Source organism: Sabethes cyaneus, chromosome 3 (genome assembly GCF_943734655.1).
Source record: "Sabethes cyaneus chromosome 3, idSabCyanKW18_F2, whole genome shotgun sequence".
Lineage (NCBI taxonomy): Eukaryota > Metazoa > Arthropoda > Insecta > Diptera > Culicidae > Sabethes > Sabethes cyaneus.
Genome location: NC_071355.1, coordinates 28,931,083 through 28,945,352, shown reverse-complemented (window position 1 = coordinate 28,945,352; position 14,270 = coordinate 28,931,083). Strand labels below are relative to the sequence as shown.

The 14,270-nt window shown below is 39.6% G+C and overlaps 2 protein-coding genes across 5 annotated transcripts in view; one reads left to right on the top strand and one right to left on the bottom strand.

The window, feature by feature from the left end:
• LOC128744543 (uncharacterized) overlaps positions 1-1,458 on the top strand; it is a 104,213-nt gene extending 102,755 nt beyond the window's left edge. The window contains exon 3 of the mRNA XM_053841623.1: positions 360-1,458. The gene's annotated coding sequence lies outside the window, so the exon portion shown is untranslated. The remainder of the gene's footprint in view (positions 1-359) is intronic.
• The window catches only part of LOC128744544 (actin-histidine N-methyltransferase), a 235,403-nt gene extending 225,481 nt beyond the window's left edge, over positions 1-9,922 (bottom strand). Inside the window, exons 1-2 of one of the 4 annotated variants that reach the window (XM_053841627.1) lie at positions 9,626-9,922; positions 2,377-3,253 (exon numbers count right to left, since the gene is read on the bottom strand). In XM_053841627.1, coding sequence (XP_053697602.1) covers positions 2,377-3,092 — 716 coding nt within the window. In that variant the 5' untranslated portion in view covers positions 3,093-3,253; positions 9,626-9,922. Of the gene's footprint in view, positions 1-2,376; positions 3,278-9,625 lie in introns of all 4 variants that reach the window. The other 3 variants (XM_053841625.1, XM_053841626.1, XM_053841624.1) reach the window with 3 other exon arrangements.
• Between the last annotated feature and the right edge of the window lie 4,348 nt (positions 9,923-14,270).

Below are 14,270 nucleotides of genomic sequence, written 5' to 3'. Positions count from 1 at the left end.
TTGGAGCAGAAATGACTTGATGCAGCAGGAATGACTGATCTGTGGCCAAAAATCAACGTCCATTATCCAAGAATACAATATAGAGCATTCAGTAGGGTATTTAAGCTATTCCAAATGGCTCTCGGATGCATCTTGAATGTACGTATTTAAGCATTAACATACTACATGATGTGTAAAAAATCTACAACATCTTATCAAACATGTTCGCACATCTAATCCGAAATCTGCTTCCCTTCCCCCTGTGTGTTAAAACCAACCAAGCAAACGCAGTCGACTGCAAAATCTCGCCTACATCAAGCTACCCTCACTTTCTTACACTGTAGTTATTTTTTGCTTATCTTTTTTTTCTTTCTCTGCAGAACCCGAGTCCAGTGGACCGTAAAACATCTCTTTGAATTTTCTACACATGCCAAAGCCGAGCCTGAGGCAGCCGTTTTCCACAACAAAAAGGAAAGGAAAACTCCTTCCAACCTACACCCACCATAGTTTGCCCTCCAGCATCAACTATTGTTTCGGTTACTCTGTGTGCGGTTGGCTAATTGATAAAAATCTTCATATCGAGAAGCTGCCGTAGTAAAATCTCCTGAATAAAATTATGAACAAAAGCGAAACACAAACTTCCGTCTTAACGAGGCGGACTAAGCCGACCAGGGCGAGCGAGAGAGAGAGGTAAAACACCAGTACATGACAGATGATTGATGGTGCAGTCAATGTGATAGGTATACAGATTTGCCTATAATGCTGCTGTTGTTAAGTCGATTTGCCTTCCATTTTCGCCCCGCAGTATGAACTGAATGTTTTATCGATGGAAAAGTGTTGGAAAAATGAAAGATACGATTAGCTCAGCACTAGAGAATGCAACAAAAAAAAAACAAAGAAAAACACAAAACCAATTGTTAAGATACTAGCAAAGTAAGTTTCAATTGTGCAATACAACACTACGATACGATAGAAATAGTTAATGAATACAAATCTGCATGGCAACATCGTAGATGTGTACCATGATGTCTAGTAACCAGAAAGCAAATGCAAAGAAAAAAAACAATACATTTTAATTTAGCACTAGCGATAATTTATAATTAACAAGTAGCGTTAATAGCCATTCATGTAAGCTAATTAGCGGTAACATATCTTAAGGATTACTTAAACAGGTGCAAACGAGAAGCGCAGTCATTACTCCAAACTTTTTTCGAATGCTAGAAAACGATATCGTGTGTAAGATATAATGATAGAAACGGGCGCGCAAAAAAAACAGGCACTGCTAGAGTTCAGCAATTGAATTTTCGTAAATTATTCAGTTCACCACGACGTCAGTCAGCATTACGAAAAAAAAACCTTTTCTCCGCATTATTTCATATAATATTTAATTAAATTAAGCCAGAACGAGATCAATTGTATTTAAATGCAACAATACACAAGCCGGTTGAAAAATGAGCCGTAGAAATCCCCTCGGGAGTAGAGGACAAATAAAAATTCTGAAAAATATAAATGGAGTTTTTTTTCTCTGTTTCCGTTGTCACTAATTGGATCCATTATCTTGCTTGGCTGGTGGTGCCTGCGTCTTGTCCCCAAACGGATTCACTCACTTGTTCACTCACTGAAACTATCGACGTCAGCTTTCGTGTCAACGGAAAACTTTCGCGCTTCGAAAACTATTTGCGCTAACAATGACGAACAGGTGCCACAGAAATGGACTTTTCCTGAACAGTTAAAGTTGTTTCTGAATTTTCTAATCACTTCAAGTGCAAGTGACAAACTGCAGATAAATTGATGAAAAACCAATGTTTAAACAGCTAGCACAAATAGTTATTGATTGTTTCCACTTAGTTAACCAGACAGTGCTTCACCGCACCGCAAAAAAAGTGCATGTGCAGATATAAAAAAAACACTTTAAATGAAACAGTGCGGTTTGTTTGCTTGGTGAATAATAAAGTGATTTCATGGTGTGCCATCTACCTAATCAAATCCGAATAAATGTATGATTCTTGCATATTTTATATGTTAGGTGACACTCATAATCAATCTGAATTAGATTTCAATACTTTTAAAATTAGAAAACCAAAACCAATGGCACTGCCGTTTACTAATCACACAAGAAAAATTAAAAATACATAACAACACAAAAGAAAGGGTTCAAGTTAACCTCGTTTAGAAAGATGAAACTTTTTTTCAAATTCTACTATTTATTCATTATTCTGATAGATCAGAAATCAGAACAATAATTAAATAATGGAATCTAAGGACAAAGCTTTTTCTTTCGTGAGTTTGAAAATAACATAAAAATGTGTACGAACAACATCAATGCAAAGTAAAATAGCAATCAGCGGCATCAGAGAAGCGCAGGCAGCAAACACGGTCACAGGATTCTCTACTCACCAGTACAAATCATACGTAAAGTTATCCTTCAGCAGCGCCGTCTTGTTTTGGATGAACTTTTTAATGAACCCATACTGGCGAGCGATGTTCTTGCACTGGCTCAGGGCCGCACCGAAGGCGCTCGTTCCCTTCAGTTCGGCCATGTCGGCCGGGCTGAAGTACAGCACCGTCGAGTACCGATCCGGCAGCACGTCCAGGTACGGCTTCCAGACACTGTTCGGCTGGAAACGTTCGACGATCAGCAGCAGGGCCAACATCAGGTTCGACAGGTTCTGCACCATCATCACCGGAATGTCCTTCATGATGTCCGGAATTTTACTATCGGCCGTAACGGAAAAGATAAGCTTCCTCGGTACGGCAACGAACGGCTCACCGGCGACAAAATCCCGCGTAGCTTCCAGCCCCAGCTCGAACCCGGAGAATTCCGAAATTTTAACACCGTCGAATTGGCATCCATGCTCGCTGGCCCACCGGCAGAAGGCCTCGATGTTGGCATGCCTAGGTTTTCCGTTGTTGGTTTTGAGCTTCAGTTCCGATTCCAACTTTCGGATGCGCTCCAGCACCGAATACATATCCTGGAACTGCTTAAACTGCTCATTTGCATTAGCAGTTTTTTGAAAACTATGCTTTATCAGCGAATCTACCAACGTGTTCAGCTCGTTCTGTTTGCTCATCGATAACTTTTTGCCTGCGCTGGTCATCGTGGGTCCAGTCATACTCCGAGAGCTTTGCGAAAAATAAACGGATGATTCTGCAGTCGAGATTGCACGCTGCTATTTTATTATATTCGCAAAAGCTTCACTGGCGCTAGAGTTTGATTTATGACTTCAAATTCGAACGGGTTTCCACCAATTTTTTTTCGTTTGCTTTCTAAATTCTATAGAAAATCGAAAACTGAAACCTTGTAAACGAAAATTTCCTAATAAGCACTCGTAAGTAACTTAATGATTGCCACACAGGTTGATCCGCATCACGCTGCTCGCTATCGAAAGTGGGGACGTATGCACCATTGCAGCAAAATCTAGTTTCTAATGTTTCAGTTTTTTTCTCTATAATTGGGTTTTCAAAATTGGCTCATATAATTTATGATCGAAAAGATGATTTTGTGTTTGATAGCTTCTGGGAATTTATGACGCTAGCTTTTCGCAACACTCGAGGAAGAAGGGACGGTAGAAGAAAGTAATGAAACAAAGATGTTGATAGGATCCAGACAGAATGGGAACCGGCGTGAAAGGGAAAGACCGGAAAAATGAGATAAGAGAGGATCAGTGGTCACCCAGTAAATTAAGATAAATTTGTTCTATCCATCATGTCTCCAAGCTCAAAACTGGATCAACAAAACTAGTGATGCAAATGAATGTAGAAAATAAGCATATGATTTTTTAATTTAAATATCGACCATTTTGTGACTTTTCAGAACATGGCAGCAGTATACCTGACTTTGTATTGTCTTCTTTTAACCTGTTTTAGACACCGGAACTGTGTTATGTTGTTAATTCGGTACCCGAAATGTCCGAAACCTCCTTAAATCGGTACAATCCGAATGGCAAATGAAGACTGCCGATACTCAGGAAGCAGGGTGGCCAAATTCCGTAAGAAGGGAGTTCTGTACCTATTGCAGGCACAGATCGGAACGAATACTTGTGAAGTTTGGGTGTTCAAAAAGTATTTGCATCTTAATGCAATGGACATTGAAAGCGTACGCGCTGACTTATAGGAAACATTGAATGGCACAATATTTTTGTCACAGAATCAATATTCAGAAGTAATGTTGAAGGATATATAAGCCAAGCGTGTGTAATGTTTGATTTTCTTCGCTCAGTTGGTATTTTCGATATCGAAATCGGCAATACTGCCAATGTGGATACTTCTGTGGATTACAATACCGTGCAGTTTTATAACGTGTTATTTAGTATTTTCTCTCGCCATGCTCCAATGGTTACCAAAAAGCAAAAATCTCGCCGTATCTATCCTGAATGGTTTTCTGGTGCACTAATTAATTTAATGAAATCCAAACGAGCGGCTCTAAGAAAAATGCGTCGTGAAAGGTCAGATGAAAATGTGGAAAAAATTAATGGAACTTCTCGCGAGTTTGTTCAATGCGTTTCTCACTTTCGGCAACTTTCCCTCGATTTGGAAGGTGTCTCGAATTAGTCCAATTCATAAAAAAGGATCCCGTTCAGAAGTGGAGAACTACCGCGGAATAACTATTGAATCGGCTATACGGATTATACGTATGAAAAAGTTGCGGAACGCATTTCCTCTAGGCAACACGGGTTTTTGAAGAGAAAATCGGTTACTACAAACATCTGTGAATTTACGTCTCTAGTGAATGACTACATATCGAAAGGATGTCAAGTAGATTGTATATACACAGACATGAGTAAAGCGTTTGATGCCGTTAAGACCGAAAGTATTATGCAGGCGGCTGCAGGCTGCAGAAAAATTGAGTTTCAATACTCTTACAACGGAATTGTCCTACCCCGCAGAGAAATTGTTCGCGACCTAGGAATTGTTTTTGACAGCTCACTTTCTTTTACAAATCATATAGACAATGTTATTAAGGACTACCTTAAATTATTCTCTCTCGTGAAGCGATTCGGGCAAGACCTAAAGGACCCACATGCAATATTGGCTATATACGTTGGACTTGTACGGAGTAAGCTTAATTTTGTGAGCATTGTGTGGCGCCCTCAATACGTAACTTATATACAACGAATTGAGAGCATTTAAAAAAAAGTTTGTACGTTTTGCCTTGCGGAATTTGAGATGGAATGGAGACCAACTGCCGCCATATCAAGATCTCTGTTCTCTAGTCAACATTGACACGATTCACTGCAAGCATAGAATAGCTGATATAGTGTTCTTCGCAAACATTTTATCTGGACGAACCGATAATCAAACACTTGCCGCACGGTTGCACTTTAATCAAAGTCAGGCCGTGCTCCGTAACAGGCGTGTTTTCAACCCGCCTCATAGAAATAGGAATTATTCTCTTCATGAACCAACGTGCCGTTTTATGAGAACTTTCAATGATCTACAGCATGTAGTGGAAATTACTATACCACCATTAAAAATAGGCTTAGTTTATATTTGAGGGGATAACTGCATTCCTTTTAATCATTGTACTCATTTGTATTCATTGTGTTAATATTAAGTTTTTTTGGCAACGGGCTTGTAGCCTATACCTTAATGACCAATAATACTTCTGGCCGATCATTAGAAAAGGTAGCCTTCATTCGAGGACCAGTGATAACGGTCTACCAAAGCCATGGGTTTATACCGCCTTTCGGAAGAAGAAGAAGCATAAGTCGCCAGTTTCGCTAGAAACGAACAGGATGCCCTTTCTGCGAAAAGGAAATCGGCAAATCCTTGTTAAGTTCCCGAAGTACAACTTTGAAACTCATCATCAGTTTGTAGGGTTCAAGACGACGAACGATATAATCAAACGAAATAAGCTGTACCTATGACAAATAATACTTCAGCATGGTTTTCCGACGTAACTGATGAAGCTTTACATAAGGTATTCAGGAGCAGTGGTTGAGGCTCTTAGAACTTTTAAATTGGGAGCAGTGAGATTCGGACTGCTCATCAACATAGTCAAAAACAAAGTACCTGGTAGCTGGCAGAGAACTGGACAGTCCGAATGGTATTCGTGCCAAGGTAGAGTTACGAATAACGTGGCGTAATTTACAAATTCGCCCCGAAAAAGCGTTCCCCAAACTTTAATATTTGCGGTAGTCCTTAAATGGGGATTTGAGTGTAAAATTCAATACTTCAATAGCAGTAGGTAACAGAAAATGAAGTGTGGCGACGATTTATGAGTCGATTTAGCTAGATATTGTTGATTATTGTTTGCTTACTAGAGGCGTAGCCGCACTGCTATTTACAAGAGATGAATCCATGCGAAGATTATAAAAAATAACCCGTAGTCAGCAGGTACGTAACCAGAAGGGGATCTGCGGCCGTCTTACCCTGAATCATCAAGAAAAACAACCATTTGGCCATAAAATGATGTTTGAGCAATTTGCCAAATGCCAAAAAAGCAGCCAAAACTATCTCTTGCTGAGAACCAAGAAGAAGCGTCGATTACTGGGCAGTCGATTGGGGGACGACTTCGTACCATTTCGCAGGGGTGATCCTCTCCTTACTCACTGTCACTCGTTTGGACCCAATTGAAACTGAAAGAAAGTAGACCTAAGAATACAAATAAACCTAGGCAGAGATGATTTCTGCGGGAGTGGCCGACGCTTCCGACGGCGAGTTTCCGGCAACACTCGCGGCCTGCGGCCGTCTAGTCCTGCATCATCTAGTGTTACTATTACTATTTGTATGAGTCCTTATCCCCCTACCACAGAGGTGAGGGGTCTTAAACCATCATAAAATAAATTCCTGTTTTCAAATCCCCCACATGCAAAATTTGGTTCCATTTGCTTGTTTAGTTTTCGAGCTATGAGAAAATTAATATTTGATTTGCATGGGAGCCCCGCCTCCTAAAGAGTGGGGGGGTCCTAATCCCCCCTCCCTCCCAGACACGCCAAATTTGGTTCCATTTGCTTGATTAGTTCTCGAGATATGAGGAAATTTGTATATCATTTGTGGAGGAGCCCTCCCCCTCTTAAAGGGCGGAGGGATTATAATTCACCATAGAAAAATTCCTGCCTGAACCCACATGACAAATTTGGTTCCATTTGCTTGATAAGTTCTCCAGTTATGAGGAAATTTGTATTTTATTCGTATGGAAGCCCCCTCCTAAAGAGGGGAGGGGTCTCAATTTACATTTTGGTTCCATTTGCCTGATTAGTTCTCGATGAAACACGTAAAAACGCATTTCGGACAAATACCCGGCGACAAGTTTTTCCTTGCCAAGCGTAAAGGGGGCGTTGCGGGTAAATTCAAATTTGTTTACTCAGATAAATTTGCCCGTAAGTTGATGATTTTTGGCGACTTATGATTTGTAGTTGTGGAGAGAAGACAAAGGTCACCGTATTTTAAACCCAATATTGTTTGACCATCATGTGGACGGACTGAAGCTAAAGAGAGTCGACTTTGTAACTGATCTCGGTGTTGTTCTTGATTCTAAGCTCACTTTTCACTTAAACCATGCCACTCTGATATCGAAAGCTGCACGTCAACTTGGTTTTATCTCGAAAATTTCCCGTGACTTTAGGGATCCACACTGCCTGAAAGCTCTTTATAGCTCTTTGGTTCGTCCAATTCTGGAAAACTGCAATTTGGTTTGGTTCCCCCACCAGTTGGTCTGGAATTTGCGGATTGAACGTATCCAGAAAAGCTTTGTCCGACTACGTGAGCTTCCTTGGCGCGATTCTGTTAACCTACCACCGTATCCAGACCGTTGCCGTCTACTGGATATCGATACGCTCGAGCGCCGTCGGAAACTGCATCAGGCTATTTTTATTGCGAAACTGTTGACTGGTGACATTGACTCACCGACGCTTTTGTCTCGCATAAATTTCCGTGCTTTACAACGTGCCCTTCGCTCTACTGGCCTGTTACAAACCAATTATCATCGTACGTTGTTTGGTTATCAAGAACCCATTACCGCCTGCATTAGGACTTTTGAATTGACTGACGAAACTTTCGATTTTATTGAAACTACACAGCAATTTGTGACGAAACTTAAGAGATCTAATATTATATGAATTTGACGCTAATCCATTTATTAAGAACATTGTTCATTGTTGCTTGACGTTATTTCTATGCTGAGAAATGTGCTTCATGCGAACAAATTCTAACTGAAATATGCTTAAAAAGGTTTATGTGAAAGTACACGTATTTAAAAAAAGGTATTTTTTCAATGCCTCCCCTCTGTACCCCTTCTTACATGGCAAACACATTTACAATGTATTGGTAAGTACGGGATAATTTTTATTAAAATATGAATTTGCCCACTCATAAAATTGCTGCGTCATATCTCAAAAAAAAAAAAATATTTTTTCGAATGGTTGTTTTCGAGCCAACTACGACTTTAAATTTGATTTTGGTAGCCATCTGCAAATACCTTCTGGATATCCAATATCTTTATCTTGTAACACATTCAAAATCGATTCGAATTTTGCTTATTTTCAAATAAAATAAAACATTTTTCGTAGAAGTTACACACTTGATTACTTCAGCAAAAGTATGCGTCTTTACCGTATGCATCTTGAAAAGAGATCGAAAGTTGATTGCGACTGCGTGAATGCGTACGCTCTCTGCATTCAACTTCCACTTTAAAAAACGATCATTTGACTGTTTTTTGAATGCAGTTAATCTGCCGGTTGCGCAGATTGCCGCCTACAATCCATGTGCTCTCTCAAGAGAAGAGTTTCTCTTATCTCCAAATCGGGTATCCAGAGTAAAAGTTTGTCGCCCGGCGTCGGTCCAACGCAAGCCAAATATTCGTTTGTGTCGGACGGCGTCCGACCGACTTCTTTCATGGCTTGTAGTGGTTGTTTTTTGCAGTATTGAATCATGCGATCGCGCGGTTACTTTTCGTAAGTGTGGTGACTGCCAGTCAATTGACTGTTTTGCAGTCATTCCCTGCTCAACAGTAAAGGAAACTTGATCAAAATGAAAATGTAAAAAAAGATCAGAACATATTCGTTCTGCTGCACAATCGGAGGTATGACTGCGCGAACTGCTGGTTGTATTATGCATAGCGTTCGTATTCCACCACTGAATCTGAATTTACGGTTATGTGACTGCGATAGAAAAAAGGATCGGTTGAAGCCTTGGCTTTTAAGATTGAAGGTCCTTTGAAGGTTTTTTTAAGACAACTTTTAATTAAATCCAAGCGTAGTTACCTACACTAAGTTATGCATTAAAACGTTTTGCAGCAAAGAAAGTGTTCGAAATAGTTTTCCTGTTTTTAAAAAAATTGATATTTTTTTCTGTATACATATAAGTAAGCCGCAGGTTAAGCGTGTATGTTTACAATTCCAAAATGTATAGAAATAAAAATTACTGAATGTAGAATTTCGCGACAGGTGAATACGTCCCATATCGAAATGCGTAAAAATAGAACACTATCAAAATAGAGCACAAAACGATACGCGCACGAATACTGATGGAAGAAATCAGGAACCACACAGACTCCTCCTCAATCCATATTATCACTAACAACAATCGTTTTTGCATTCGAAAACGAACGAATTCTTCGAATCGCTATCACGTTTCGCGATCACGAGAAAGGCAATTAATTATGCCCGACACATTCGCAACCGGGAAGAATTTCAAACAAACTCACGCTTAGCCTGCTTGTTTCAACAAGGCAAGATTGATATCACTGGTTATAACTTACGATGGGGATTACACTTGCCGTTCTTCGTCACAATCACCAGCAGAAATCTCTTTCCGAACCGAGAGACAAATAGCTTCGCACTATTTCTGACTCAAATAGTTTCAAAAACTGCAAAATGAAAACTAAACTGTGCTTATATAGAATTATTAGGAAAGAATGAAGAATTTCTTCGATTCCACGAGAACGCGATACACCAGCGACCGGATGGAACAGATACCGCTACAGACAGATCAAAGAATATTCGAATGTATTTTACTCCTACGTTTTCGAGAACGGATAGTGCCGAACGCCGAACGAAATAATTGAGCAAAACGAAAACTGTCAAAATGCCGGTGTCGCGCAATGAGTGTTTGTGAATGAAGCGGAAAATGAAACGTTTTAAGAGTTTCGGAAGTTTACAAAGAAAGTTAACAAAGGTAACCTTTTATTCAGGTTGTGTGAACCATTTTCAGCATTTTCACGAAATTTTTAACTTCTCAAGTCAAAAATTTTACAATTCGACAGTTATTTCTCGGCAAATGGTAAAAATTATTTCAGATGGCAAACCATTTTATTGCTAATTTCCCACCCTTTCATACGCAATGAGTAAAAAACGTCGCCAGAATCGCCGCAAGAGCAAATATCGTTTATTTTGTGAAGTAAATCAATCCAGCTTTTTACGAGCCACATTGGCGGACATGTTCGTAATATTTGAACAGCATTTTTGATATTTCCCCAATACATCACACGTTTTATTTCTGTACATTCCTTTAGTTTTACCGTGAACACGCGAAAGAAAGCAACGCCATGCTGTACAGGAGAAGAGTGCCAGATTTGATGGGTGAAGAGTTGTCAAAAAGATTGTTCGCGTATTACGAACACAGTTTATACCGTCCGCCATTATAACGGGCAAAAAGCTGGATTGGTCAAGGGGGGGGGGGAAGGCTTGACGTGTTTTCGGACGTCTAATCACAAAAATCTAAAACAATTAAAATATTCGGCAAATCCAGCTATCATTCAGCTGCAGCTTGGTATGATGATGTCAATGGGGCGGCAAGGGCTGATAGAAAAATATGCAATCATCATATTTAAATATAACAGGCTTATGTCTGTCGCCAAAACGAGGGGCGCGATATGTATTTTCGTGGTAATAATCGTCCACATTAAGCAAAGACTCAAACCAATCCCATACCAGATTACATTCAAGTCGAGCAAAAGTAACGTAGTTGCACTCAGGGACGTAAAATGTACTGATTGGTGACCAAAATCTGAAGATATTTGACATTATTTCTTGTGACCAGTCATGCGGCACATTTCTAGTACACACGCACCGAGAAGAAATACCAGAATAACGACAACATCGCTTGCTCGTCGTGTCGCACACATTTCGGAGCGACAGAGCCACGCTTCAACATTCTAGCACCATGCATGACCAAAGGTGTAGTGGTTTTTGGTATTCTCGTGTGCTGCTTCATTCGTATGCCTACAGCTTTTCCCCAAATAATGCGGATTCAGAGAAGAACGTTCCCAAACTTGAAAACGAACTCTACTGCATTAATTCCTACAAGATCTTTAAAGTAGTGGTCAACCACAAAACCGTGCAAAAATTCATTACATAAATTTCAGGTGAAAAACGCATCAATAATTACACCTTATTCTCTATCGCTTGTCCATACTATTCCAGCTAGAACTGTAAGCAAAAAGCGGCGAAAGCCTGTCACTTCTATACTGTGACACTTTTTTCGACTGGTCACAGTGAAATATGAATGTTTGCTTATTATCATGTACGTATTCCAGCTAGTTTCAACACATCGAGAGATAGGTTCTCTCGATACAGAAACAATACGAAGCGACGGTATTGGCTGAGATTATGACATCGCACTGCACACTGGCAAATGTATAGAAAAAATGTAGCCGTTTCGGTCCCTGGTTGCACTTCATAGAGTTACATAGCGTTAGCGTTACATAGCATACCTCCAATTTGCTCTCAATTAGACGCGAGGCGACGGGCGGGAGTTACAGTTAGTGTATAATAAAACGCTTAATTTTCAAAAAAATATTTTGCATTGGACGTCCGCCCTAGCGGCGGGCGTGGGGGGGGGGTAGGTTTAGCTGATGTGGAAGAAAAACTACAAGGTATAAAGCTCTAAGGGTTATACGAATGGGTGACGTAGAACTATATCAGATCATCAAATCAAAGACTATTGTAAACTGCATTTCTGGCATATGCATGTTTATAAGAATCTGTGAGTGCCATTGCTTAAGTGAATGTTTAAAAGAGAAGAGCGAAATATTCAGATTCAGTTCTTCATTAAATGCAACGGTGGCTTTGAAAATACTTGGACGGTGGGTTCATAAGTACAACGTTTGCCACCATTGAGACATAAAAGATATTTTTTGAACATCACTTGTGTGCATCATAAAGGTTGAAATAGTAATGTATTACCTCCAGATTATTGTATTAAATATGAATATGCGTAGCCTGACATGTTTCAATAATCTTACTTTTACTCGCTTGTGACCTTTAAAAGGGCCATATTGGTTACAAATGACATTAAAGCCAAAGCATGTTCATCGCAAATATGACGTGTCATTTGAATGTCCTTCTCTTTTAACATGAATGGCAACAGGCACGTAGGTTAACGGCGTCGATTCACTGTCTTCTGCTCCGATTTTACTAGTTTACTTTCACAACTTACCGCTTGTTACATATAGCAGAAAATATGCCACATACGCAAAAATTTCTGTTTTATTTGTATGAGAGTTCTTATCTTCCTACCACAGGGGTGAGGGGTCTCAAACCATCATAAAATAAATTCATGCCTCCATAAATCTCCACATGCCAAATTTGGATCCATTTGCTTGATTAGTTCTCGAGTTATGAGGAAATCTGTTTTTCATTTGTATAGGAGCCCCCCCCCCCCCTCTTAAAAGGCGAAAAGGTCTCAGTACACCATAGAAAAAATTCTTACCTCCCAAAACCCCCAAATTTGGTTCCATTTGGTTGATTACTTCTAGATTTATGAGGAAATTTGTGTTTCATTGTATGGGAGCCCCCGCCCCTCTTAGAAGGAGAAGGGGTCTTAGTACACCATAGAAAAAAATCCTACCTTTTAAACCCCCCACATGCTAAATTTGGTTCCTTTTGACTGATTAGCTCTCGAGTTTTGAGGAAATTTGTATATTATTTGATTGGGAGGCCCCGCTCCTAAAGAGGGGAGCATCTCAATTCACCATAGAAAATATTCTTGCCTTCTGAGACCCACACATGCCAAATTTGGTTCCATTTGGTTGATTAGTTCTCGTTTTTTGAAGAAATTTGTATTTCATTTATATGGAAGCCCCCCCTTGTAAAAGGGGAAGGGGTCTAAGTACGCCATCGAAAACAATTTTACCTTCTAAAACCCCCGCTTGCCTACAGACGGTAGATAATCTACAGACGCGCAAAGAGAAAAATTACCAATTCAGCAACACTTTTTGTGTTTATATTATTTAAACAGTTTTGGCAACCAGTCAGAATTGGATCAATCTTCCTATAATCAGCAGTAAGTTGCGTGAATCACCTGGTATGTTCCATGGAACTTCGCGAATTACGACGCAAATTTTGCAAAGTGAACAAGCCAATTGAATTTTTTAAAGCATTATATGATTTATCGAAGGTAACTAATCCATATGTTTTTAGTAAATCAATAGTTAATGTTTTAACATGTCAGGTAGATTACAAAACTAAGTCTTCCCTGCCTATACGAAACACAAGTTTGTTTACTTTGCTCATTTGGTGTCTCGATTTGACGGTTCGATTGGTGTTTTATGCCACGCTCTTTGCGCGTCTGTAGATTATCTACCGTCTGTACGCTTGCCAAATTTGGTTCCATTCGCTTGATTAGTTCTCGAGTTTTGAGGAAATTTGTGTTTCATTTGTGTAAGAGCCCTCCGTCTTACATCGTACATAAAATTGCTCTCTCGGCCCTCCATAAATTTGCGGGCATTTTATCTTTCCAATGACATATAAATTGTTTTGTTTCGTTCAGCAGCTTAGTAGTTATTAGCATTTGAAATCTTTCATTCCAACGTTACACTTCTATTTTCGTTTTCACAAAGTGCTACCCACTTCCAGATAGTAAACAAAGACGTAGTCCTACGCCAAAAGGACGATGGGGGGAGGTTCTTAAACGACTAAAAATACCGGTATTCCTTTGTGAACGACACCTTTATGCGAACTTGTGAAAATTGAAAACTAAAGTTACAGAAAAGACGTCGCTGCCATTGTGACACACCTTTTCCTCAAATTACTTTGATCGTTGACTCGTTCTCGGCTTTTCCAATTTCCGAACTGTCCCAATCGTTGTATCCTATAACTTTTGCTGTACCATCATTGATGATTGTTATTTCTTCAATGATCAAAACAGACCGCCTACAACGAAAGTTGTCAAGAAAACTAGCCAAAAGTTTTTCCCAGTTTTTCCCATTCTGGACAAATTTGATCAACAAATCTTCGAGTTTCAATTTTACCAATTTGTGCCGAAAAGCATATCTCTCGAGAGTCGTTATTTTCAAATTAGTGGAAATAATTTGTAACATCTGCCTCGGAGTTCTATAGTTGAATATAACC